The sequence below is a fragment of the Odontesthes bonariensis genome, chromosome 21, assembly GCF_027942865.1.
Source record: "Odontesthes bonariensis isolate fOdoBon6 chromosome 21, fOdoBon6.hap1, whole genome shotgun sequence".
NCBI lineage: Eukaryota > Metazoa > Chordata > Actinopteri > Atheriniformes > Atherinopsidae > Odontesthes > Odontesthes bonariensis.
In genome coordinates this window covers 22,636,602-22,660,703 of record NC_134526.1, presented here as the reverse complement: position 1 = coordinate 22,660,703, position 24,102 = coordinate 22,636,602, and the positions used below count along the sequence as shown (strand labels likewise).

Sequence of the window (24,102 nt, the reverse complement as noted above, 5' to 3'; positions counted from 1 at the left end):
ATCCAGAGGAAAATTAACCTTTATTTTATCTTGTGCACTTTAAAGCAGCATACAAACACACACAGAGACACTCATGCCTGATTGCTCCGTCTCTCTTGACTCACCTATATGTTTACGTCTGGTAAAGGCATCACAGTCACACATACACAAGCTAAACAGACTGAATCACACAGATTCCATAATGTGACACACAAAAGGAGAAACTATGAAGCCTCTCTGCTCATCTTGGCTCGAGTACTTTGCTGTCGCCATGACAATAAAAGGATGTTGGAGTTGAACGGACCCCCTCCAAGGCCCACACACACAAGGGCACTCAGACACACACAAATGCTGACCCTTGACCTGACTGCTGTGTGGAGAGCGGAGGTGAAGGCGAGGAGGGGGGGGGGGTGCTCCCCAGTGGCTCCAGCTTCCAGCTCTTTGTTGGTGGACAGGAGGCCCTTGGTAGGGCTGCAGCTGTGTGCACACACACTCACAAGCAAACACACACGCATTCCTCAGTGATTGCAAATGACACAACGGCCGATGTGGCTTACAAATTCAAACAGCCGCTTTCAGCGATTTGTGAAAAAGACAAGTCTGACCAAAACTGGACTTTAGTAATGCAGCGAGTCTGACCAAAATAACACGAAATCGAGCTTCTCAAAAACTAGACTGACACACTGAGGTAATGCTTTGGGTTTGAATTATCTCTAGATGTATACGCTCAATAGGTTCAAGTGGGCCTGAACGTGCTGAAAAGTTCCATTTCTTTACATCTCTTTGCAAAAACGTGTGTATCAGAATCTAGGATAGCATTCAGATCTATAATTCTATAATTCTTCTGGCTGATATTTGTTGCATCCGTCTGTCACAGTGTCACATGGCTTAATGCTAAGTGCAGCAGCAAAGTAGGACAGATTGTGACATGATGGTCAAAGTAAAATGTACTGTACAAATCTTTAACCTGCATGTTTTTTTTATCCTTGCTCTGTTCTCTTGAACAAGCCAAAGCTCCCCAAGGGATAATTTCTACCTGTCCTCTTAAATCTGACCGAGATAAAACCAGCTTGCCTGATAAATAGTCTGGATGCTTTCTCTTACACATGGCTGCGTGCACACAATTATCATCGTGAAATGGTTTCTGCAAGTTGGGGGGTCATAGGAGGCATAGCAAATATAGGTGGAGAGACACAGACTTCCCCTCGGCAGTCCCCATCCCTACTCCGCAAATATTCACACCATCTACTCTTTCTTTCATTTTCTCTTCATATCCTTCCATTCTCAGCTTTCCACACCATGGAAGTCCATCGTCTAAGTCATAAACACAAGGACTTGGGCCTCTGAAAAGAAAAATAGAAAAAAGAGGATGAAAAAACCCTGTTTTCTCAATAAACATTTCTTCCAACCTGGTCTTTGGCCAGCCTCAGCTCAGAGGAGTGTTCCAAAAAAGGGTGCTGAGTGGCCAGCTTTGTGTCCTCTTGATGCATTGCTGCACTGCAGCGCTGTCTGCAGGTACTTGAGACGGCAAGTGTGTCAGTGTGTCAGTGTGTGTGTGTGTGTGTGTGTGTGTGTGTGCTCCAGCAGACCGCCTGTCCTTCATCAGCAAACAGATTTGAGGCTGGTCTCCATAGCAACCATCCTCAAAGCTCAGCTTGGGAACAAAGATAGCTTCCCTCTGCATCCCTTCCGTCTTCCTTTGGACCAGCTGTGTGTGTGTGCGTGTGTGTGTGCGTGTGTCTGTGTGTGTGTGTGTGCGTGTCTCATGTGGTGAGGTCTCTACAGAGGCTTGTGTTTGTGTGTCTCAGCTATCTAATGACAAATTAGATCCCAAATATTTCCAAGGTATGCATAATCAGAAGTGCGTGTGTTGTTCTGTGTGGGTGTATGAATGACAGCGCTTCTGTCTGCAATGCAAAATAAACTTTTAGACACAACAATGGAGGTAGCTATCTGGTGGAGCAGATAAACGGAGAGAAGGATGTGGTATGGACTGGTACACAAATGTTTGTTTCGAAATCTCTGTGGGAACATTCCAGGGACACAATGCATTCCCAGGCACCTTAAGCATCACACCTTATCATTACCGTAAACTGAACCACAACCTAGTTCTAACCCTGACCCTATAACCATGTCTTAACCCTCAAAAGTCCCTTTGGACCAGTGGGGACTGCAACTTGGTCCCCATATTTACATAGGTCCCCATAGAGTTGTGCCCGATCAGAGAAATTGTCCCCATAATTGCATCAAAACACACACATACACACACACAGCATCACACGACAGCACTATTCAGTATTCACTATTCATATTGAATATTTTATTTGTTTTCAGATCATTCCATTGAAGAAGGCATCACCCTCCTCTCTGAATGACTATCGGCCAGTAGCACTCACCCCCATCGCCATGAAGTGCTTTGAAAGACTAGTCATGCAACACATCAAATCCGTCCTTCCTGCCACTCTGGATCCTTTCTAAATTGCATATCGGCCAAATCGTTCCACCGATGATGCCATCTCAACTGCCCTACACACAGCTCTCACTCATTTAGACACCAAGGACTCTTATGTCAGAATGCTATTTATTGATTTCAGCTCGGCATTTAACACTATCATTCCCCAACAACTTATTCAGAAACTGGACAGTCTAGGGCTCAGTGCCTCAATGTGCAACTGGCTGTTAGACTTTCTGACTGGAAGACCACAGGCAGTACGGGTCGGCAGCAACTCATCCAGTACCATCGTGTTAAACACAGGGGCACCCCAAGGATGCGTGCTGAGCCCCCTCCTATTCACTCTGCTGACACATGACTGCACTCCAACAAACAGCTCCAACTTGTTCTTCAAGTTTGCGGACGATACGACTGTGGTGGGTCTCATAAACAAAAACGACGAGACAAACTACAGGAGTGAGGTGAGCCGCCTGGTCCAGTGGTGTGGACACAACAATCTTTCTCTGAATGTGGAAAAAACAAAGGAGATGGTTGTGGACTTCAGGAAGCTGCCCTCCCAGCATGCTCCTCTAACCATCAATGGTACTGCTGTGGAGAGAGTGAGTAGCACCAGGTTCCTGGGTGTAGACATCTCGGAGGACCTGTCCTGGAGTACAAACACTGCATCACTGGCCAAGAAGGCCCACCAGTGCCTATACTTTCTCTGCAAGCTGAAAAGAGCCAGAGCTCCAACCTCCATCTTGTGCACCTTTTACAAAGGTGCCATCGAGAGCATCATGACCAGCTGCATCACAGTGTGGTACGGCAACTGCACAGCATCCTGTCGCAAGTCCCTCCAGCGCATTGTGAGAGCAGCTGAGAAGATTGTCGGAACCTCATTCTCTTCTCTTCAGGACCTTCATAACACCCGCCTCACTCAAAAGGCCCTCAGCATAGCGGGCGATCTTACACACCCTCTGTACGGCTTCTTCAGCCTGCTGCCATCAGGGAGGAGACTGAGGAGCCTCCGAGCCAGAACCAGCAGACTGAGGGACAGCTTCGTTCACCAGGCAGTCAGGAGGATCAACTCCCTCCCTGCTCTGCCTTTCTGACCTCATCCTAGAACACTCGTCTGAAACAATGACAAATTCAACACCATACTCATTAAGAACTGTTTTTTGCACTCATCTCTGTACAAAACTGAACATTATTTGCACTACTGTAATACTTGCACTTCTCCAAATCCACTGCACACCATTATTTTAGTCGTAGAATACAACAAGGACCTGTACATTTACTGCACGTATATATTTGCACATAAACATATTTATTTTATTTTATTTTACTTACTTCTGCATATGCTACTTTACTCTGATGTCAATATCAGAGACTTTGTATATACATATATCCACATTGTGTTGTCACTCTGATTACCGGTTACCATAGTTCATTTGTGCCTTGTATTAAGTGTTAATTTAAGTTAAATGCAACCGCTGCGCTGAACTATTGAGTTTGAGAGAAACGTCATTTCAAGCCTGTATATGTCCTGTACGTATACAGATCTGACAATAAAGCTGACTTTGACTTTGACTTTGACTTTTGATTTGAATAATATGTAAAAGTTTGTTGCAGGTTCGTGTATATGACGGCCAACCGATTTTCCTTTTGATATTGAAAAAAAACTAAATCAAGCGTCCAAAAAAGTCCATAAAGAAATGTTGAAAAATCAAAAGGTTCCCGCCTTTTTCCAATTCCATGTTTTTATCTTGAAACACGCTGTCGGAAAACAAATAACAGCTCGTTTTTTTGTTTTGAAAATAAAAAACGAGTCGTTTCCCATTTCTCCGTCTTTTATTGGTCATCAAAATCGGTTGGCCGTCATATACACGGACCGTGGTAACAGTATAAGTAAGAGGCGTTGGATGTCATACAGCTCCATGTCTAAAGAGGCGAACTATCCCTTTAATTTAGCTTTTTGCTTGGTTGTGAAACATGCTCCTCCAGATCAAAAGGTAAAGAACTTAACAACACTGTCAGTCGCTCATGAAACCGACTGCTATATGTTGTCAAAAGTCAAACTGAACATCAATATTTTGCTAAATTTGATACGAACACTTTGTAATGAAGCCTTGTGTTGACAAGGATTTGGGTGATTAGAATGGATTTCAATTACTCATCCAAAGCCTCTTAGTTAATTTGTGCTGCAGGTCAATGTGAGGCATTTAGCATCCTTAAGAAAAAGCTTACAGAACAGCAGGCACTGATCCTTAAAGGACTAGCTCACTTATAGCATAGACATTGGAAACAATGGGAAACAAGAAAACACAAAAGATTACAAAGATAACAACGAACATCTATAATAAAAAAAAAAAAAACACAGCGAAAACCATCCAACTGGATTGTGCAGTTTCTAGAGGAATCGCAGTGGAGTGCTAAAAAGTTTAAGATGAATCAATCAAAGTATATGTTAACAGAACAGATATAATGATTATTGGGTTCAGGTTTCCGTACAAAAATATTGTATCAAACTGCGGCTATTTAAAGAAAAAAAAAGTTGAACTCCTAATGAGAAAGTATCACCGATGTCTGCACCACAAAGAAATCCACACTGCATGGGTGTGACACGTGTATGTTCTGGTGTAAAAAAATATAGAAATGAAAAACAGTCACCTTTTTTTTTCTTGAGAAAACACTGCTCTCATTTCGCATTTCAATCCATTTGAGAGTCGGGCTTTTTCGGAGCTTGTCATCAGAAACCCTTACAAATTTAATTTCAATTTTCTGTTATGAAACAACAGCTGTTAGAAATAGGTACAATACACAGCACGGCCGAGCAAAAATACATCACAGCCAGCCCGGTTATTTTATTACAAATGGACTCTGAAGGTGAAATTGCGCTGAAATCTAATTTGTTTGAAGATGTTTCTGTCCGAGGATTGAATTTATCCTGAGAGCCGGAGAAAGGAAGGCAGCAAAAGATTAGATCAGATTACATTTTAGGGTCCGATTACCGTACGTTTACGAACCCAGCGGCATGCAGAGGTGAACAAGATGCACTGGAGCATCAGAAATGGTTATGCTGATTGTTACCAAAAAACACTCTAACAGTATTTTGAAATTGAAAAATTGTAATTCAGGCATTCATTAAATAGAATAGAGATACAGCAGAAGTCATAGTGGTGGAGTGTTGTTAATGTTTGACATCGGAGCGACAGCGAACTGCTGATATGTGGCTGAAGTTTGCTCAACATGTAACCAATTTTACAGAATTTGAATAGTAATGCAGGCAGAAACAATATGTCTGTCACAGGCATTGGAAACTCATCCAACCATTTCTCCAACTGTGCCAAGGACTCAACTGAGCAGCATTCACCCATCCATCCAACCCTGGACAGGTTGCCAGTCCATCATAGGACCCCATCGAGACAAACCAAAGAAACATTCATACACGCTCACACTCACTCCGAGGGACGGTTTAGTCACCAAATAACCCGACATGCATGTTTTTGGGTGGTGGGGAGGAAGCCGGAGTACCCGGAGAAACCCTGAGCAGCATCCCAGTCAGAAATAATAACATATCGTATACCATGTCACTGCGGCATGAAGCGTTCTGCTTTGACATTTGTGTGTGTTTTGATATAAAGAGAGCGCAGCTGGTGCTGATACGGGCCCACACAATTCGTACACTTTTGTATGTTTGCGTGTGTTTGTGTGTGTTTGAGTTTAAGTTCATGAGCATGCAATGGGGAGATGCCCATGTGATCTGTTTGGCCTCTTTGTTTATGGAGCCGGGCCCTTCCTGTCCTCTGATGTGCCTGCTCAGAGCATGAATAGAGCTTTGTGTGTGGACACACACACACACACACACACACACACACACACACACACACACACACACACACACACACACACACACACACACACACGTCCTGATGATTTTAATGCTGAGGCCATCTGATCAGACAGTCCAAGACACGGTGATATGATTTTGTCATCTGGTGGGAAACAGATTCCCCATATATGCATCTGGCTCAGCATCTTTTTTAACAGACTTATTTCAAGTTTAAAGCCTCACCCCGATTTTCTGCTTGTGTACATTTCTGATTGCACGAGACTTTAAAGTCTGAATGACCGCAGAGCGTTTAAAAATGCAAGATCCTCAGCAGAGGATAGGAATAACTCAGCTCTGCTCCCAGATTTTTGGCTGTGCCAGGGGGCGTGGTTTGTGGCGCAACGTCACTGATGGTTATATAGGCTGCAGCTGTGGCGACGGGCTCGCGCTGCTGAGACAAGCAGAGCACTGACGACCGGCGGCGCGCGCTCACAGACTCTCTCTCTCTCTCTCGCGCTCTGTCTCTCTCTCACTCACACACTCCTCAAACAAAGAGAAGCACGCGAGGCAGCAGAGCATCCCACCCTTTCAGCCGCGAGCTCACTCTCAGAAGCGCTCTCCATCCCTTCCAGACAGAACCGGACCGGTCCGAGGCGCACAGAACCGACGATGACAACCAACGGCGCGACCAACGGAACCAGCGACATGCTGCAGATCCAGTTCGGTCTCATCAACTGTGGGAACAAATACCTCACAGCAGAGGCTTTCGGCTTCAAAATCAACGCCTCCGCCACCAGCATGAAGAAGAAGCAGATTTGGACTCTGGAGCAGAGCGGGGACGACTCCAGCGGCAATGTGTTCTGCCTCAAGTCACATCTGGGCCGGTACATCGCTACCGACAAGGATGGGAACGTTACTGGAGAAAGCGAGAGCCCAGGTCCGGATTGCCGGTTCATCATCACCGCCCATGATGACGGCCGCTGGTCCCTGCAGTCGGAACCGCACGGCCGCTACCTGGGCGGCACCGAGGACCGGATCATCTGCTTCGCTCAGACCGCCTCAGTGGCGGAGAAATGGAGCGTGCACATCGCCATGCACCCGCAGGTGAACCTCTTCAGCCTGACGCGCAAGAGGTACGCGCACCTGAGCGACAAGGTGGACGAGATTGCCATCGACCGGGACGTCCCGTGGGGGGTGGACTCCATGATCACGCTGGTGTTCCGCGAGCAGCGCTACCACCTGCAGACGTCCGACAACCGCTTTCTGAGGAACGACGGCGCGCTGGTCGCCACCACTGACAAGAGCACGGGGTACACGCTGGAGTTCCGCTCCGGAAAGGTGGCCTTCAGGGACTGCAGCGGCAGGTACCTCGCGCCCTCCGGGCCCTCTGGAACCATGAAGTCCGGCAAGAGCGCGCGGGTGGGCAAGGACGAGCTGTTCGTGCTGGAGCAGAGCCACCCGCAGGTCGTGCTCACCGCCGGCAACGAGAGGAACGTCTCCACCCGGCAAGGTGGGTGTGGTGGTCCATCCCGGGTCTTCTGGGTGTCAGTGCGCGCGCGTGTGTGTCTGTGCGCGTGTGAGCTAATGAATGAGTTGGTACCTCCTGTGGCAGAGCAGGGGGTTAACTGACGGAATGTGAGACAGCAGCACACACACACACACACACACACACACACACACACACACGTATACATCCTAAATGATAGATGCAGGACATGGCCAATTCAAACACACACAGCAGTGGCCCGTATCTGTTTACATTTGTTAAACAATGGCCCGTTTGGCCTGAATCCACCTCTTACATGAAACACAAGAGGCAGTTTTTTTTTTTTTTTCTACTTCTAACATGCAGCATAAATGTGAGGTCACTTTAAAGAAAGACCTGCCAAAGATCAGTCAGCCGTCATGTCTCATGGCAGTGATTTCTGCAGCTGGATGACATGACAAGAGTGTAAAACAAAAAAAAAAAAAAGTGCAGTGCCATGTGCAAGTGTGGCATCAGTCATGATAAAGTATCCTCAGACTGAGGGGATGAACTGACACAAAGCAAAATGGCTTCAAAGCCTTTCGGTTAGGAAAAAAAAAAAAAAAGGTCAACGCCATCTTTTGATAGATGGACAAAACATGGAGGAAAATGCTGAAATTACAGCCGTTGCCTCTGTGAAAGCGGCTCATCTTCAGACACTCTTGGCTCATCATGTAATGATATTTGACACTCGTGGGTAAAGCAGTGTTACTTGTATGTTTTGCTTCTTCTTCTGTTTGGATCAGATTTGTGTTTTTTAGCTGTTCAGCTGGGCAGAGATACAAGTTTGTCCCCCCCACCTTCTTCCTTCCTTTTCTTTTCCTCCTCACCCCTCCTAACATTTTCCATCTTGACATTTGTACCTCCTTTTCTTTTTTTTTTTGACATCTGTTCCATTATTCCTCTGCGCATTCTTCACTTCTCCTCCCCCAGCCTTCAGGCCTGCCTGGCTGCTGCGTGTCAGTGGCATCCCCTCACGGTGAATAGCAGCCACTGTTTTTTACGTTTTATCTGAATACTCTTTGTCCACACTTAATCCTTTTGAATTTTACTAGAAAATGTAAGTGAATCAGCATCATTTTAGGTGTGAATATCGCTTTGAGTCGGCACAGTGAACCCTTCAGTGGGATTTGCAGGGAGATGAAGTGCCTGAAAGCAGAGAAGACTGTGCAGTTGATTGTATTGAGTGACCGGAATGCATAACTGATGCTCCCTGAATCTATATTTGGTGTGTGGTATGAGGGGCACACTGAGAATGCCATGTGGTTTGGTGGGTTTGCTTATTTTTTTTGGAAAGTATGATCCATCTATCACTACAGTTTCCTTTTGCAGTGTCTGTCACACCCAGGGCTCGCTTGCTTCCTGTCCCTGCTTTGTTTACTTGACATAAGGATTGTTCACCATCCTTTTATTTATTTATTTATTTAATTCTTTTTATTTCCTCCATCGGAAGCAAGTCTTTTTTTAAGTGGCACTCACTTGGACACAAAATGGAGGTCCTCTATTCGGTCGAGGAGAGTGAACGAAAAACGCTGGCACATTGAAAAACTATGAGCTGCTAACTTTTGAGAGGCTTTGTTGGAATAAGGTGACAATCTCTGTCATCAAAAAATAGGGCTCTAATTATAACGTATGTGGAGAATACGCAATATTCTGATGCATCTATCTTCTACAGATATGCGCTCGCTTTGTTGATGTGACGCTAGTGAAGCACCAAGAGTATTGGGCACCATGTCGCACTGAAGCTGGAGTTTTCATACAAACCAACCAAAATAAGTTGTCAGTATTTCTCAAACATGGAAATAACCAGCGTTTCTTTCCTTAAAACACATGTGGAATGATTGAAAGTTGGCATGTATGACATCATTTTAAAGGGACAATCTCGGTGTTCTTTTTCACAAGGTCTAATGACATAAAGCTTGTGCGCGTGTCCTTGCAACCAGCTAACAATCACAATATCCTGAAAACTGTCTGCTGGAACCCATCTGTTGTTTTGTTTCCTTTTTTTTTGTTTTCCTCTGACATGCCAATTTTTTAAAAATTTTTTTAAATTTTATTTTTTTTAGATTTTGAGTTGGCCATGTCTAAGAGTCAGTGGGGTTACATGGCGGCACTGAAAGGATCGGATAATTGGCTAAATTACAATAAGACTGAGTTATTAAGTGCATGTAGATGCCTTAATCTGACAAGAAATTTGATTGGATCGGATTACTCGCGTTCGGATAGACTCGGTTGAAAGTCAAATTAAACATGTTTGCAGACGGGTGAAGCACGTGATGAATTAGACTTTATGTTCTGCGCATGCTCGAGATTTTTTCCAGGATCGTGAACCTGAAGTCGGAAGAGACGATTACTGTTGCCGTCGGAAAGAAACAAACAACGCGATGCAGAATGCGCCGTTGTGCATCGCGTTTGTGCAATTAGCAGCTCATCACAAACGAAATGTAGAGGGACGTACCTTCATCTTGCTCTTCATTCGCCATTTTCTCGAATACCTGAGTTTGCTGTTGTTGTTGAAGCGGTCAACCGGAAGTGGCTCTATTAGCAATAGTTGAAATGGGTACAGCGCCACCTATCGTATGGGAGTATGTCATGCTTTATGCCTCTGATTCGATTCCTTCACCGCCATATATCCAAGGATAATTGCTCACATAAGGAGCAACTCATTCTTATTGTAATTTAGCCAATAATCCGATCCTTTCAGTGCCATGTAACCCCAGTGAGTGAGTTATTGGTCACAGGTCACAAACCATCACGCTGGAAACTGACTAATTCCAATCACCAGCAATTGCCAAATCAACAGTCTTACCAGGCTGTTGACCCACTTGCCACAGAGGTAATATTTGTGTTAGAAGCCAAAAACATAGTTTGAAATGCAAGAAAGGATGTCCGCTATCAGTAGGTGTGATGCCTTGCTCGTTAGCTGTGGACCCGCATGCCCTTCCTGCTCTGCTACGATCTGCACATAATTAGCCGGACACCTGAATCTTTACAGGAAGCTCATATTTATCTGCCCACGACTGGATTGTTGTGATGAAGATTAAATGTTGAGTGGAATTAAACCGGGTCCAGATGTCTTGCAAGCGGGCAGCTGCTCGCGGTCCCACTCTGCGCGGCTGGCAGACCTGAGCCAAGATGGCGGTTGAAGTCTACTAGCTTTCATTAGCAGCTGGAGGTTTTGGACTCGTGCAAGCTCAAGTGGGTCAATCCAAAAGCCGCTTCAGTCTAATCACATCTGCTTACTTTGACTTAATCGTTGTTTATCAGCTTCATACACTCTAAACTTTGCTTTGTTTGTATTGAATCGTTGTATCTCCTCACACAACACCCCATACGCGACTCTTAAAATCGGGTTTGAATTGCTTTGTTCGTGATTAAAGATTATAACTATTGAAAATAATACTTATATTCTGAACTGATATCAGTTTGGTTGTATGAATGCAAAAGATTGCAAGTAGAAGGATTATTAATAACTGGTTGTTTGAAGAAACAACCTAATTTCTTTTCCTCAGTTTTAGTGGTTTTCGCCTTTTTTCGAAAGAGTTGACTGACACAGGAGATGGAAAAGGCTTTTGTGAATAAGTTCTGATATGGCAAACATTTAATAAAATGAAACCTAGCCAGTTTCCACTGGGATGAAAGAATAGTCGAAACTTAACCAAGTGAAACTAATTCCATAAGACGTCTGTCCATTTTTCTCAGATATGGATGCAGTTGGTTTACTTTGTGTTTTCTTCAGTTTTATCAGAATCAGCTTTATTGGCCAGGTTTGACTAAACAAACAAGGAATTTGACTCCAGTACAACTTCACTCGCAAAGTACAACACTCAACAATAACATAAAAGAATAAAAAATGTTGAGTGTTGTACTTGTTGTACAGTTGGTTTTCTTCTTCAAAGTTTTGTTGCCAACCTGTTCTGTTTATAAAAGCAAAGCGTAGTAGCACCTGCATCACCACCTCCTCATGACTATACTGTCAGTTTGTTTACATGAGACAGGTTAATGGATATGTGCCTGATGTACTTTTTAAATTTTTTTTCCTTTTTTGCATTTGAGACTTCAAATGATCGTCTTGATTTCGCTTGACAGTTTTCTGGAAGTGCAACTAAAGACAGTGAGCCAACAAGTTCTTGTTATCTATTCTACTCGGACTCATTGAAGGGTAATCCTGTCATATCATTTAGACAAAATGCATCAATGCCATTGTTTCCGCCTTCATCCAATTTGAGCTGCTGTTTCCGGTTCATAACATCCACTCTCCTCATTCGGGGGGGTCGCAAATTCTCCCAGAGACGGTTTAACGACCCTCATGTGGTCCGAGGCACAATTATCAGTCAGTTGGCCTGGAGCTTAGTGTCTTTCCAAGTGGGCTTTTCTGTTTTTAGACTGTAGCATAAGTGTGAGTGAAGGAGTCGTAGGCCTGCTGGCTTGTAACTGGATCGAATCGCATCCTGTCGGCTGCTGGTGTGACCACTGTCTGCTCTTTGGAACCATCCCATCTCTCTCTGTATATTTGATCCCCACTGAGACTGGGCTGTTTTTTTATTTTATTTTTTTTATTTCCTTTTTAAAGTTGAATGGATATTCTTCTGGTGGCATTGGATGATGTGGCACTGAAGCAGGGGATGTTTTGTTAGCTGTATCCTGTGACTAAGCTCCGGTCTGCTAACTGTGAATTTGATTTACAAGATTTGGTATGAAAATGACGCCCTCTCAAGTTCTATAAAACCTAACCGAAGCCACAAAATATCTAAAATACAGAGCACCTCTGAAAGAAACTCTCTCCCATTCAAAGGCGTAGTGCAATATTTTTGGAAATGAGCTCACTTCTTTGGTGGCAACAGAGCTAGCTTAGCATATTTAAGCTAGCTGGTGAGCTTTAATCCCTTAAGACCCGAGGCCCTCTGCAAACATTACCTCAGATACACAGGATACTAATTTGTTTTATTGGCTCTCGGTGAGTTAGAGGTGCAGGCATGTGTATTTCAGCAACATGTCAGTGTGTGGTACAGGCAGCAGACTGAAACTGGCTCCATGTTGTATCTGGCCGTGAGTCAACCCTGACACCCTTTCTGTATCCTTCACCCCCCCGCTGACAGGAAATGAGACACGAGACACGCATCTCCGACCTTGTCTAGTGTGTGATAATCCCTGCAGGGTGAAGGGTGATGATTTGCGTCCTCAGTCTGTAACGCATCGCACTCAATAGAAAAAGGGAAAGGTTTGTCTGTTTGTTCATCCTTGGTGATACTCGGTGGCTGTCGCAGAGTGTGCGCTCTGATGTGTTCATGGACCCTCTGGATGTTTGTGCGTTGTCAGGCTTTATGTGTTTGCTGGGAGACTGCCAGATCACGTTGGCCGCATTACCCACAGTGAAGCCTCTCCTCCTCCGTGTCGACTGCTTTATTATAGGTTAGGCTTCAGCTGGTCTCCAGCTTGTCCTCCTGCCCGGCTAAGGGTGTGTCTCCAAATTGATGCGCTCGAGCTCACAGTCCAACTACACTTCAGTTTTTGCAAACCCAGTGAACACACAGTGGAATTCAAATCAATTTATCAAAAGGATTTGGGATATTCTCGGGCACAATACTGTATCTCTCGCGTGTCTGACCTCCTTTTTTTTTTTCTTTTTGCAGCAGCGCTTTAGTGTACACTGTGCTGAGTGCGTTGGCCGAGCGGCCTCTTGTCCTTTTGGATCACAACAAAGGCTGATGATCTGGCTCCCTGTTTGTGCCACAGCTGGTCGCCTCCTCAGTCAGGCCAGCTGAACAATGGAAGACACACAAACGCACGATTGCAGAGGATGCAATCGCGTGCGTTCGCAGCAGGCCTCTGGTGCTGGCTCACAGGAACTGAGGGCAACACTCTGTGCCTGCTGCCATCAGGCTGAGTGCAGTGGGTGGAGTGGACAGAAAGATGGAGGGGTAGTTTCTGTGTGCATGTGAGTTTGGTGTGGTCTGGGAGGATTCTGCGTGTGTGGTCACTACTTTTTTTTGATTGGTTTGGTGAAGACGGATGTTATGCGTGTGTGTGACTGCAGACCCTTTAACCCCCATGAGCTTTACAATGTGATCAGTGTAGACAAATCTGGCTGTAAAGCACACACGCTCCCTCAGCCAGGTCATGGCTCATGAGTGTTTTGTCTCCGTCAGTCTTGTATTTTTGTCCTCTGTCTGCTCTTGCTAATATTTTTCTGTCCTTAACAGCAACTTGTGATTAGTTTTATGTGTGAGGGACAAATATTTAGGGAGGAAAAAGGTCCTCCTGCAGTCTGTCAGAGTGGGGGAAAAAGTCTAAAAAGGTTTGCTGTTATTATCCAAACTAGATTATACTGGGGGGTGGTAACAGGATATAATGTATTCAAATAAGCTCAGTGGGAGAGTTTTATAAATAAAATTTTTTATGTGTCTCTCTCAGTGAAAGCATGCAAAATGTTCCCGTTTAGTTTCCCGGTTAATTTTCATATAGTGAAATTCATGTTGCTTTTTCCCCCTCGTCTCCTGCGAGGGAAACTAACGGTACCAGAAGGACAGCAAGTTTTAACTGTTGTAGGTCTGTGTAGAGGAATTTTTTTTTTCATGCACCGTTTGAGACTCGAGCTTTCGGTCACACAGACGGATATTGTATGCACGATCGCCATAAAAACAAACGAGTGTAAACCGTGAGCCTTGACCTGTTCGGAGGTAGCAAAATCCTACCTGCCAGGATCTCTAAAGCGAAGCTACTCACTCCTCATCATCACTCCTTTGTTGGACCTGTAACTTCTAAAATTTTCCATTAGAATTTCCAGACTACCTCTAAGTGCAGAGTACACTTATTGCCTCCACAATCCAGGCTCAGGCCAGGATCAAATGGCAACCCGGGGAGCTGCCTTAAAGGAACAGATCAAGATTTCTTTTAGGCCAAACATTTTTTGCCCATATTTTTTTGCACGACTCTTCCTTGAGTGCGTTTCTGATTTCTCTTGGCTATCTGAGATGAATTGGACCTGGAGAAGAGTAACGCATAAAGACGGTCTTTGAACAAGACGTTGTTTTTGCGGGACAAACTGTGTCCTATGAGGGTCCCGGGCTAAAATCGCAGCAAACGCGTACGCAAACCATCGTGATGCAATGACGTCCCGCCATAGAGAGCAGTCCCTTTCCTTCAGGGTGCTGAAATCTGAGCCCGTCTGTTCTTTGTTTATGCAGCTGGTATGGCCATGTGGCCCAAAGCTAATGGAGATGGAGGCGACCTTTCAGATTTTCCTCTGCGTTGTTGCAACGAAAAAGGCGCCCTGCAATAAGAAGGCCAGAGTGGCTGTTACCCGGCGCTCCTGAAATGGACAGACGTGTGACGTGCTTTCAGTTTTGCGGCAGCTGTTTCGCTGCAGCAAGACCACAGCATCCGCTATGTTGCATCTTTTCCTGGCAGCAACGTATGATAGTTAGAACCCTGAAACAGCAGCAAACAATTTGCTGTTAAAGAATATAGTGGACTACCAGATAAAGAAGTTATCCTTCCTCTTTGACAGTTTGTCTGTCCTGTGTTGTGGCTGCAGCTTCACCAGCATGTGAATCCCTGAAGTGCAGTCCACAGTGGGTGTGTATCCAGATTTCCACGCACCAAATAAACAGTTTGAAAAGCTTCCTATAAAGGGACGGATGGGGATCAGAGACAACATTGCACTGGAGAAAGTTTCAGTTTTTGCTCTTTGGACTGAAATAATGCGCACTGCTATCCAAAGGTCATGTTGGACCTTTTTTTAAAGGAATTTTATCATAGTTTCAATAGGAATCCAATTTGTATAAGTGGACTCTCCATAATCCCATCGTAAGCACCTACAGGAACGATCCATCCAGCAGATGGTTTGGTCTCCACACCACCATTACCAGTGGGCTCTCCCGTGCTCCTGTTCAGAGCGTCTGCATTGGCTGAGCAGGAAGCGGTGAGGATTAGGAGTTCACTGTGACTGATGGAGGCGTCTGATCTTTTTCTTTTCTGTACATTTTTTTTTTTTTTTCATCTTAACCTCCTGTGATGCTTTTTCACATTCATCTGATGCAGGTGGAGTTACATTTCATCGTCTTTGTGGGCCACCCCTTCCCCAACATGTGGTTTCCATTAGGTTTGATTATATTTTTCTTCTCAGCCATCTGTTTGTGTTCCATGTGCCTCTGTGCACATGTGGGTGTTGCCACATATTTCTGCAGAAACTCTATCCCTAGCTGATGATAGGCAGCACAGTACGGTAACTACCACCTGATGTAATACTTAGTCTACGGTAACGGCCCTGACTTTTAACACGGGGTATGTTTCTGGTATCGGTTTGAGACGAAGCGTGTGTTGTGTGAAGCTGAGAATAATCCCTGACGGCAGTTTGAAAATGATTGGTTTAGAGGATGAGGTTGAACCTTTTGTATTTGAACTTTTAAACTTGCCTGTCCGGAGAAATGAAATAAGACGTGTCAAACTTTTGTGGCTCCAGTGAGAGTGTTGTGATGTAACTTGAGCCGCCAGTTGGGGTTTGAGGACTAAAAGCCTGAAAATGTCCTCATCCCTGCCCGAGGCCACATTAACCCGCACTAGAGTTTCATTGCAGGTAGTGAGGTGTTGGGTTCTGACAAAGAAGAATGCGTGTAATAACGCGTGAAGTCGGCCTTTTAGTATATTCCCTGCCACCAGTGGAGCAAGTTTATAGACTGTAGAGAAGGGTGATAAAACATGAGGGGGAGGGTGTTTCGCATGAAAAGGGAGATGTTTTTGTTTTTTTTCGTCTGGTCCTGCCTTCGCACACATTTAGACAGCACGCGGTTCATCTCTCTCTCCATGAGCCCTCTGGCTATAGGTCCAGCCATGCCATGACCTCATCATATACAAAAGGAAGCTTTGTGTTGCATGAAGTGAGTGCAGTTGTGTGTTAATCCGGTGGTTGGCTCGCATTTGCCCACTGCTTTGTTGCTCTTAAGAGCCTGAGTGAGGTTGATGTGACTTTTAATGGGGGTCTGGCGTTGTGTACACATGGAGTGGGATGTATTGATGGACACGCACTCGCACGCAAACGCACTCTGAAGCCTTTTAAACTACGGATTTAAAGGACTAATGGCAACTAATTGTTGCAGGGCTCAGTGACAGTTAAAATGGATGCACCGACTCTTTGGCTGCTCAACCGGTGTCGGTAACCTAAATGTTTGCTGGCTTTTGAGACGGCAACTTGTTATGCAGTTGTGACACCTGGCGAGTATTTTCGCATCCACTTTCTTCCTGTCGGATGATTTTAAAACGGATGTACTAACATTTGATGTCCTTTCTGTGAATACGAGACATAGTTTGTGTGATTAATCTGAGATCATTATGCCATGGTTTGTTTGGGATTTTTGTGGTAATGCTTGCGTGATAAAACAAAGCATTTGAATTCTGATTAGCGCTGTAATGGGTCAAAACTTTGAGGTGTTTAAGGTATTTTATGAATCAGGCGAGTGTTTAGTCTAAGGATGCCCACTATTGCATTCTTGCAGATATCTGATGTGATGGGTTTAGTTATTTTTTTTCCCCCACCGCAGTTTTGGCCATGATCACAAGGTTTCTTTTGCAGTGGTATTGACATTTATTTGTTTTCTTATGGTGATGGTTAGTTGTGCATTTGGTGTGAAAATTGAAGGAGAACTTTACAATTTAAAATACATAGATTTCATACAACATTAAGCACAACCTTAAACTTTAACCTGCTCCCAATGGCTCTCCTGAAACTGGTCACAAGCCAGCCAAATGTGACCTCGTCATGTCATCAACATGTGGTGGCTGATGCGGACTCTTATTTGTAAAGCCTTTACCGGCCGATGATATTGTGCATCTAATTTAGTCCATCAAACTTAAGGTGACCTTTTTCCCAAAATCCCCAAATCTTCCCTTTACAGTGATTACTTTCTTATTAAAGACTTTGACAAAGCTGGCTCCCACTTCGGCTCCAGCTACTCTTCACGTCGAGCGTTATCTGATAGAAAATAACGTGGTAAACATGGTGAACAGCATGGCTGGTAATCTGTTTGATTACCAGCCTTGAGTGTTGACGTGGCTTTCCTGTTGTTCACTTCTCGGCTCTTGTGGCCTTTTTGTGCGTTCAGTGAGCGTCCACCATGACGCCTAATCCTCTGAAGTGCAGTGAGGTCGGTCTTGATTGTGACAGATGTGGGTGTGTGCGCGCAGCTGTGCGAAATCCTTCTCTAATCTGCGCCGTCTGATGTTGCTCATTTAGTCCGTCTGATCCTGACCACAGGGTGTGTGTGTGTTACCGGTCAACCTCTGCAGCTCCCCCACAGACATTACACTCAGAAGTGACCCACTTGCTTGTGTTCTTGCTCATCCGTTCTCCCCCAACTACATGTCCCCCACCCAGGCATGGATCTTTCGGCCAATCAGGACGAGGAAGGCGACCAGGAGGTGTTCCAGGTGGAGATCTGCCGCGAGAACAGGAAGTGCGCGTTTCGGACTGCCGCCGGAAAATACTGGACCCTCACTGCTAACGGCGGCCTGCAGTGCACCGCCTCCACCAAGTAAGAAACTCCCTGCATCGCATCGTGTGTGTGAGCTCCTGGAAAGCTTGAAACTGGTTGGTCACAGCATTTGGTATTAGTTCTGGTAATCTGAGCTGCGACATGACGGGTGTGTGTGGACACACACACGGGGGGGAGGATGATGGGTGGTGTGTGTGTGTGTGGGGTTAAGAGTGAGTGACCTCATGTCATGGCAGTGGCATGTTGTGGGAGATGAAGTGCGCTTGTGTGCAAGCTTAACCTGTGGCGAGTGTTTTTCTTATGTGCAGTAGTCCCGTCCAACGAGAGAGGTGGCACTTACCCCCTGACCTTTAACCCCTGACCCAGTGCTCCTGGATGAGTTTCCCTGTGAGGCTCCAGACTGATTTTTGGATTCTTCTGTTCATCCCAGAGCACTAAGGAGAGAGAGAGAGGGGGGAGGGGGGGGGACGCTTGCATCCAGTATTTTGTTTAAAAATGACTCTTTATTCAAAAAGTGAGTGTGGATCCATAAAATGGAACAATCTTATCCAGAGTCAACGCACACATGTTTGGAGTCAACTCGAGCAGGCAACCTTCCCTCAGATAAGACAAAGCGGGGACGATCCTGGAGACTGAGGGTCAGGCTGCAGAGCGCTCCGCAGGACATTCACCACATTCCTCTGTCGCATTCTTCAGATTCGACTCTTTGCTCACTTCTCTCAGAGCAGACCACAAAAATCTGATCATTCACAAAGCCCAGTAGCATTTAACAGGAAAATGTGTGAGGGCTTCTTTTTATTTTTAAAATTTTTTTTTTTTTTTTAGAAAAGGTATAAACTTTAAGAAAAAAGTGAGAGGATTTAGGAAGCTCCTTGATTAAGTTTAATCCCTCTACTCGGAGCCTACCTATCCAATTACCCAACAGTTACTTAAACCTGCTCAGTGGTGCTGAGCTACATGTGAACCGATCACTGTGCAACAAGATATCAAACTGCCATGTACATTGAGTTATCCTTACCTCTCGTGCCTCTCCCCCCTCTTTAGGTCAACTAATTGCTACTTTGACATCGAGTGGCGTGGGAAAAGGCTGACTCTCCGGGCCGCTAATGGGAAATATGTGGCCGCCAAGAAAAACGGCCAGTTAGCCGCCACGATCGACTCTGCAGGTCAGTGTGAGGTGTTGATCCAGCCGTGCCGTCGAAAACACGCAGCCAGCTTATTTACTGCTGAGTAGTGACACGTGGAGCTCCGAAACGACATAAGTAATTGGATCAGGGCTGGATGTTCCAGTTGTTTTCCTCACGTCAAAGGCTTCAGTTCTTTTTTTTTTCTTTTTCTGTTTCGTAACGGCTGAATGTTGCAGTTTGCTCTGTAGGAATGTTTTTTTTTGTTTGTTTACTGTTGCCAAGTTCTTGCAGTGCGTCTCAAGTTAGTCATGTTGATTGGAAACATGATGAGAAAACTCCTGAGTGTGCAGACTCTGTAGAGCTCCTGGACTCGTTTCATCTGTAAGGGCCACGAATGTGTTGCCGTGCACAACATTCCCAAAAAACATTCTAACATTTTGACCTTTCAGGAAATGCTTGCACATAATTGTTGGTTCTGATGAGTTGCTAGGAGGATAACATTTAAACAGAACCCCTGTTGTCTCGACTAATTGGAGCTTTACCGATCGCTTTGACGTAGATCCGGGCTGGTTATTTCCTCTCTGTGCAGCTGCAACCCAACACTGAAGGCACAGATGTTGATCTTGGTTAATTTCAAACATGAACTCCAGACACTCTCCGCAGAGTTGGGTCCAGACATTCTGCAGAGATTGCACATATTTTCATACTCGGCTAAACCTGAACAAAGTTCAAATGAGGAGGAATTGGATCCAGAAATTGTGGCGGTTGTTGGTGTCGAGCCGGCTGCTGATGTATCAATAAGACAGGATTCACGGGGAAATCTCTCGGTGGTGGGCGGGTCCAGCGTTCAGAACCATGGCAACGGTCGGTCATGACATCAGACACATGGTTAGTGGGACGATTTGAATGGGTTGCACCTCTGCTGCCGCTGGAAAAAAAAGTGGCACCATTCTTAACTTTCCACCAGAAGCTACGCTAGCAAAGCAAAGCGATGGACCCAGAATTCAATTGGGCAGCGTAAGACATTGGAATCCAACCTGATGACTGTTTTTGTGTTCATCAGTACATCGTGTATTTGGACACATCAGCAGTGTTGTCCTGCATACGCTGACTGTTCACACTAGGGCTTTATCCATTTAATATTATTTATCTCTCCTTCTTAAAGGCCTTAATCCCCGTTTTTTTTCATTTAAAGCTACAAACATGTCCCTGGAGAACATTTGCGTTGTCGTTGCTCCTGTGGACGATCTGGAAAAATTCCAGCATGTGTGAAAAGGGCTTAATTTCTTGGCAAGAGCATTTCCAACCGTCGCTGTTGTGGTAGCTCAGTCAGCCTGTTCTTAAGCACAGTGACGTTATGATAATGCAACACAGATTTAGTCCGTCAGAGCAACTGCTTTGGTTGCAGCAAAGTCAGCAGGCGGATCAGACAAAAGGCTCCAGTTATGGATCGTGCGTTGGGTTCCACCATTAGTGGATCAAAGCTGAGGCTTTTAGCCTCATGTTGCAGAGTTCGATGCGCTATAGATGGAGGCAGATGCAGGGCTCCCGTTCACTGATATTTAACATGAACGGCACCACTTTTTCTTTGAATGAGGTAGATGGAGTGTACAGGTTTAGTTTTTTTCAGAGCAATGGTTGTGTTTAGAGATGAAGCTGCTACATCCTCACACAGAGCTTGTTTTCCTTCAGGTGAGACGGAGGAGTTCATCATGAAACTGATTAACCGCCCGATCATCGTCCTGCGAGGAGAACACGGCTTCATCGGCTGCAGGAAGGTGACGGGCACGCTGGACTCAAACCGCTCCTCCTATGACTACTTCACTCTGGAGTTCAGAGACGGAGCGTACAGCCTGCAAGGTTGGTGTTGATGCAGGACGTCTCCTGATGCCACTTTACAGAGGGAAAACCCCTTAGTAGCAGCATCATACAGCGAGGTGTTGTGTGTCAGAACAAGAGGAGGGACCGCCTGCAAGCACGATGGGGATTAAATCACTCATCTACTTTGTTTTCATTATGTACTTTGGAGGTGGTGGTGCCAAAAAGAGGGATTAGATTTGGATGGTTTCCCTGCCTTCATGTTCTGTAATGTGTTCAAGCAATTTGAGGCTGAATTTGTTTTCTCCATCTTTACGACCTTCCCTCACCTTTTTGTCTTTTCCTTCTCTTCCTGCAGACTCCACAGGAAAATACTGGATGGTGGGAAATGAGCAGTCGGTGGTGAGCAGCAGCGACACTCCCGTCGACTTCCTCTTCGAGTTCTGCGACTACAACAAGCTGGCCATTCGCCACGCCCCTGATGGCAAGTACCTCCGCGGGGACCACGCCGGCGTGCTGAAGGCCAACGCCGACGACCTGGAGACCGCCACGCTCTGGGAGTACTGAGGGAATCCCCCCGGCAACAGGGACGCAGTCCCCCACTGCCCGTCCTTCTGATCTACCTGTCCACCCCCCCCCCCACCCCCCCTCCCCCCGACCTTATATTATATCCTGTACTTCTGACTTTATGTGTTGATGAACTGCACAGAGAGAACAGCAAGGATAGAAGAAAGGAGACACTCCCGTCTCACCCTTTCCTTCCTTTTATCCTTCCTTCCTCCGTTTCCCAGCTCTGCTCAGCAGCACTGACCTTTCTGTTGCCATAGTTACCAGGGGGCAGTGCACTTTCTCTGCTTCGATCTGGTGTTGCTGCTCGACCCGTCACTCACCACTCACTCCGTCCCCGCCCTCCCAGAGCAGAGCCACATTTAAAGAGCCCCTCCTCCACCCCCTGTTGAAGTTGGCCCCCTCATGTTTCTATTGGTTTCTATTGTCTGTGTGAGCAGCACTGGTGGCAGTATTTATGGCGTTGGAGCTGGTCTGGTAGATCTTTTTGTCGACTTGATCAAATCTCCCAAAACAGACTCTGCTTCCTGTCGGCGGGCAGTTAAAAAAATATAATAAAAGCTGGGTCTGTATTTGTGCGGATGGATCATGTAGATGTTTGTGCTTCTGTCAGGCCAGGCTGAGTGTTCATGAGCAGGCCGTGTCGCCCGTGATGACTAATATAACTAGAGTGGATCTGATGGTGATGTAACCAACTGGATAAACCTCTTCCCTTTCATCTCAAGTGTAAAATATTAAGATGTAAGCCAGTTTCCTGTGTCGCTCTAGCTGTGTTCTCATTGGCTGGTCAGGAGTCAGACTTCCTGGATCAAACGGGATGGAGGAAGTTGAAACGCATGTCCTTTCACCCTCCACAAGCTTAAGCTGTTGTCAGGGCAACTGCACAGAGGAAATGACTAAAATTAAGAAAAGGTGTGGCCACATGTTTAATGCACTCAGATGTCTTGTTGGAGGAAAATAAAACACTTGCACAGTTGGATTAATTTCTTTTCTATGTCCAAGGCACAGACATTATCATGGATAAGTGTACAGTGGGTAGCCATAGCAACTGAAGTGAAAGGATTTATAGATGCTTTGAAAGCTGCTTTGTTTTTTTTTTTGTTTTTTTGATTCCCTTGACCAAACATGCACCTCAGCCTTTACGCAGACCAAAACCTTTGATACTGGATTAACAAACCGTCATCTCACACCGAATAGATAAAACTAAAAATGGTGCTACTAACAAACTCATCTCACACACCGTCCTAACAAACGGTGATTTGACTTTTTTTTTTTTTGTTTGTTTTTCTCCCCGCTACACCAGCCTTTGCTGCCCCTCTCACCTAAATCTGCTGCTTCTTCGGCTCTCATTCTGGTCTGAACTGTCAGCAGTGGCGTGAACGCATTCACGACATCACCAAACTTTTCTTGTGGTTTCTTTCTTTGGTTGGAAGAAAAGTAAGTTTTTGTTTATTGAATAGTTTTGTAATGTAGTCATGTAGCACGCTGCATCCACGAGTTCTCCCCCCTTAGATTTACTACCCTTCACTAGTCTGCGTTTCTAAACGTAAGCAGAATTGGCAGTGATCTACTTGTCCTCTTTATCTCGCCACTGAATTGGTGATCTCCTTCATCCATCGTCAAGCAACCAATCGCTGCTGTCCCATTAAGTGATTTACAATTGTAGTTGGTGCCCCATAAGGTCTGTCCAACCCTTTTTCTGCAGTTTTGACTGTTTTGTATGAAGGGTTTAATAAAAGGAGCAGGTATCCTCTGAGAAACCTGCATCTCGAAGCTGACAAAGGCTTAGGCAAGCAGATGTAGAAGGGTAAACATGTGGTAATGACTGTGCCTTACTCAAGATTTTGGGCCGTAGGAAAATAAGGTAAATGAATAAAAAAAAAAAAGTTAAAGTCCACATCTTTGCTTTGTCAAACTGGAACTTCCTTTTGTATTATTTTGTACAATTATTTCGTTTTGATATTGTGGATTAATCTCTCTTGTGCCATTGGTTCACCTAATATCCAGCGACCAATAAAACTGGGATTTGGAATGCTACACGACTGGTTACTTTTCTTTTCATCCTTGGTCCCTTTATGAAACTACCAGGTTATATACCTTGTTTGTTAAATTAATCTTTCAGAGAAACATGCATTTTGTAATCTTTTAAATGGTCTTGAGCAACAGGCTTTTTATGATGGCCTTTCAAAGTGTTTCGTTTGATATTGGCTGCTTTTCAGTCCAGTCCTTGTACTGTACCTAATAATTATTATTTTGTTTGTTTCTAAAGCCTCTTAACACTGACCTATGAATTATTCAAGCATTAAAAAAAAAAAAAAATGTACCCAACTCTA

The 24,102-nt window shown here is 45.1% G+C and overlaps 1 protein-coding gene across 1 annotated transcript; it reads left to right on the top strand.

Moving 5' to 3' along the window:
* Positions 1 to 6,693: 6,693 nt before the first annotated feature.
* fscn1a (fascin actin-bundling protein 1a) lies at positions 6,694 to 23,806 on the top strand. Its single transcript, XM_075454187.1, has 5 exons — positions 6,694 to 7,752; positions 18,140 to 18,296; positions 19,302 to 19,423; positions 21,077 to 21,244; positions 21,561 to 23,806. Exons 1-5 carry the CDS (start codon positions 6,912 to 6,914, stop codon positions 21,767 to 21,769), a joined length of 1,497 nt encoding a protein of 498 aa, XP_075310302.1. The 5' UTR covers positions 6,694 to 6,911; the 3' UTR covers positions 21,770 to 23,806.
* Positions 23,807 to 24,102: the final 296 nt, after the last annotated feature.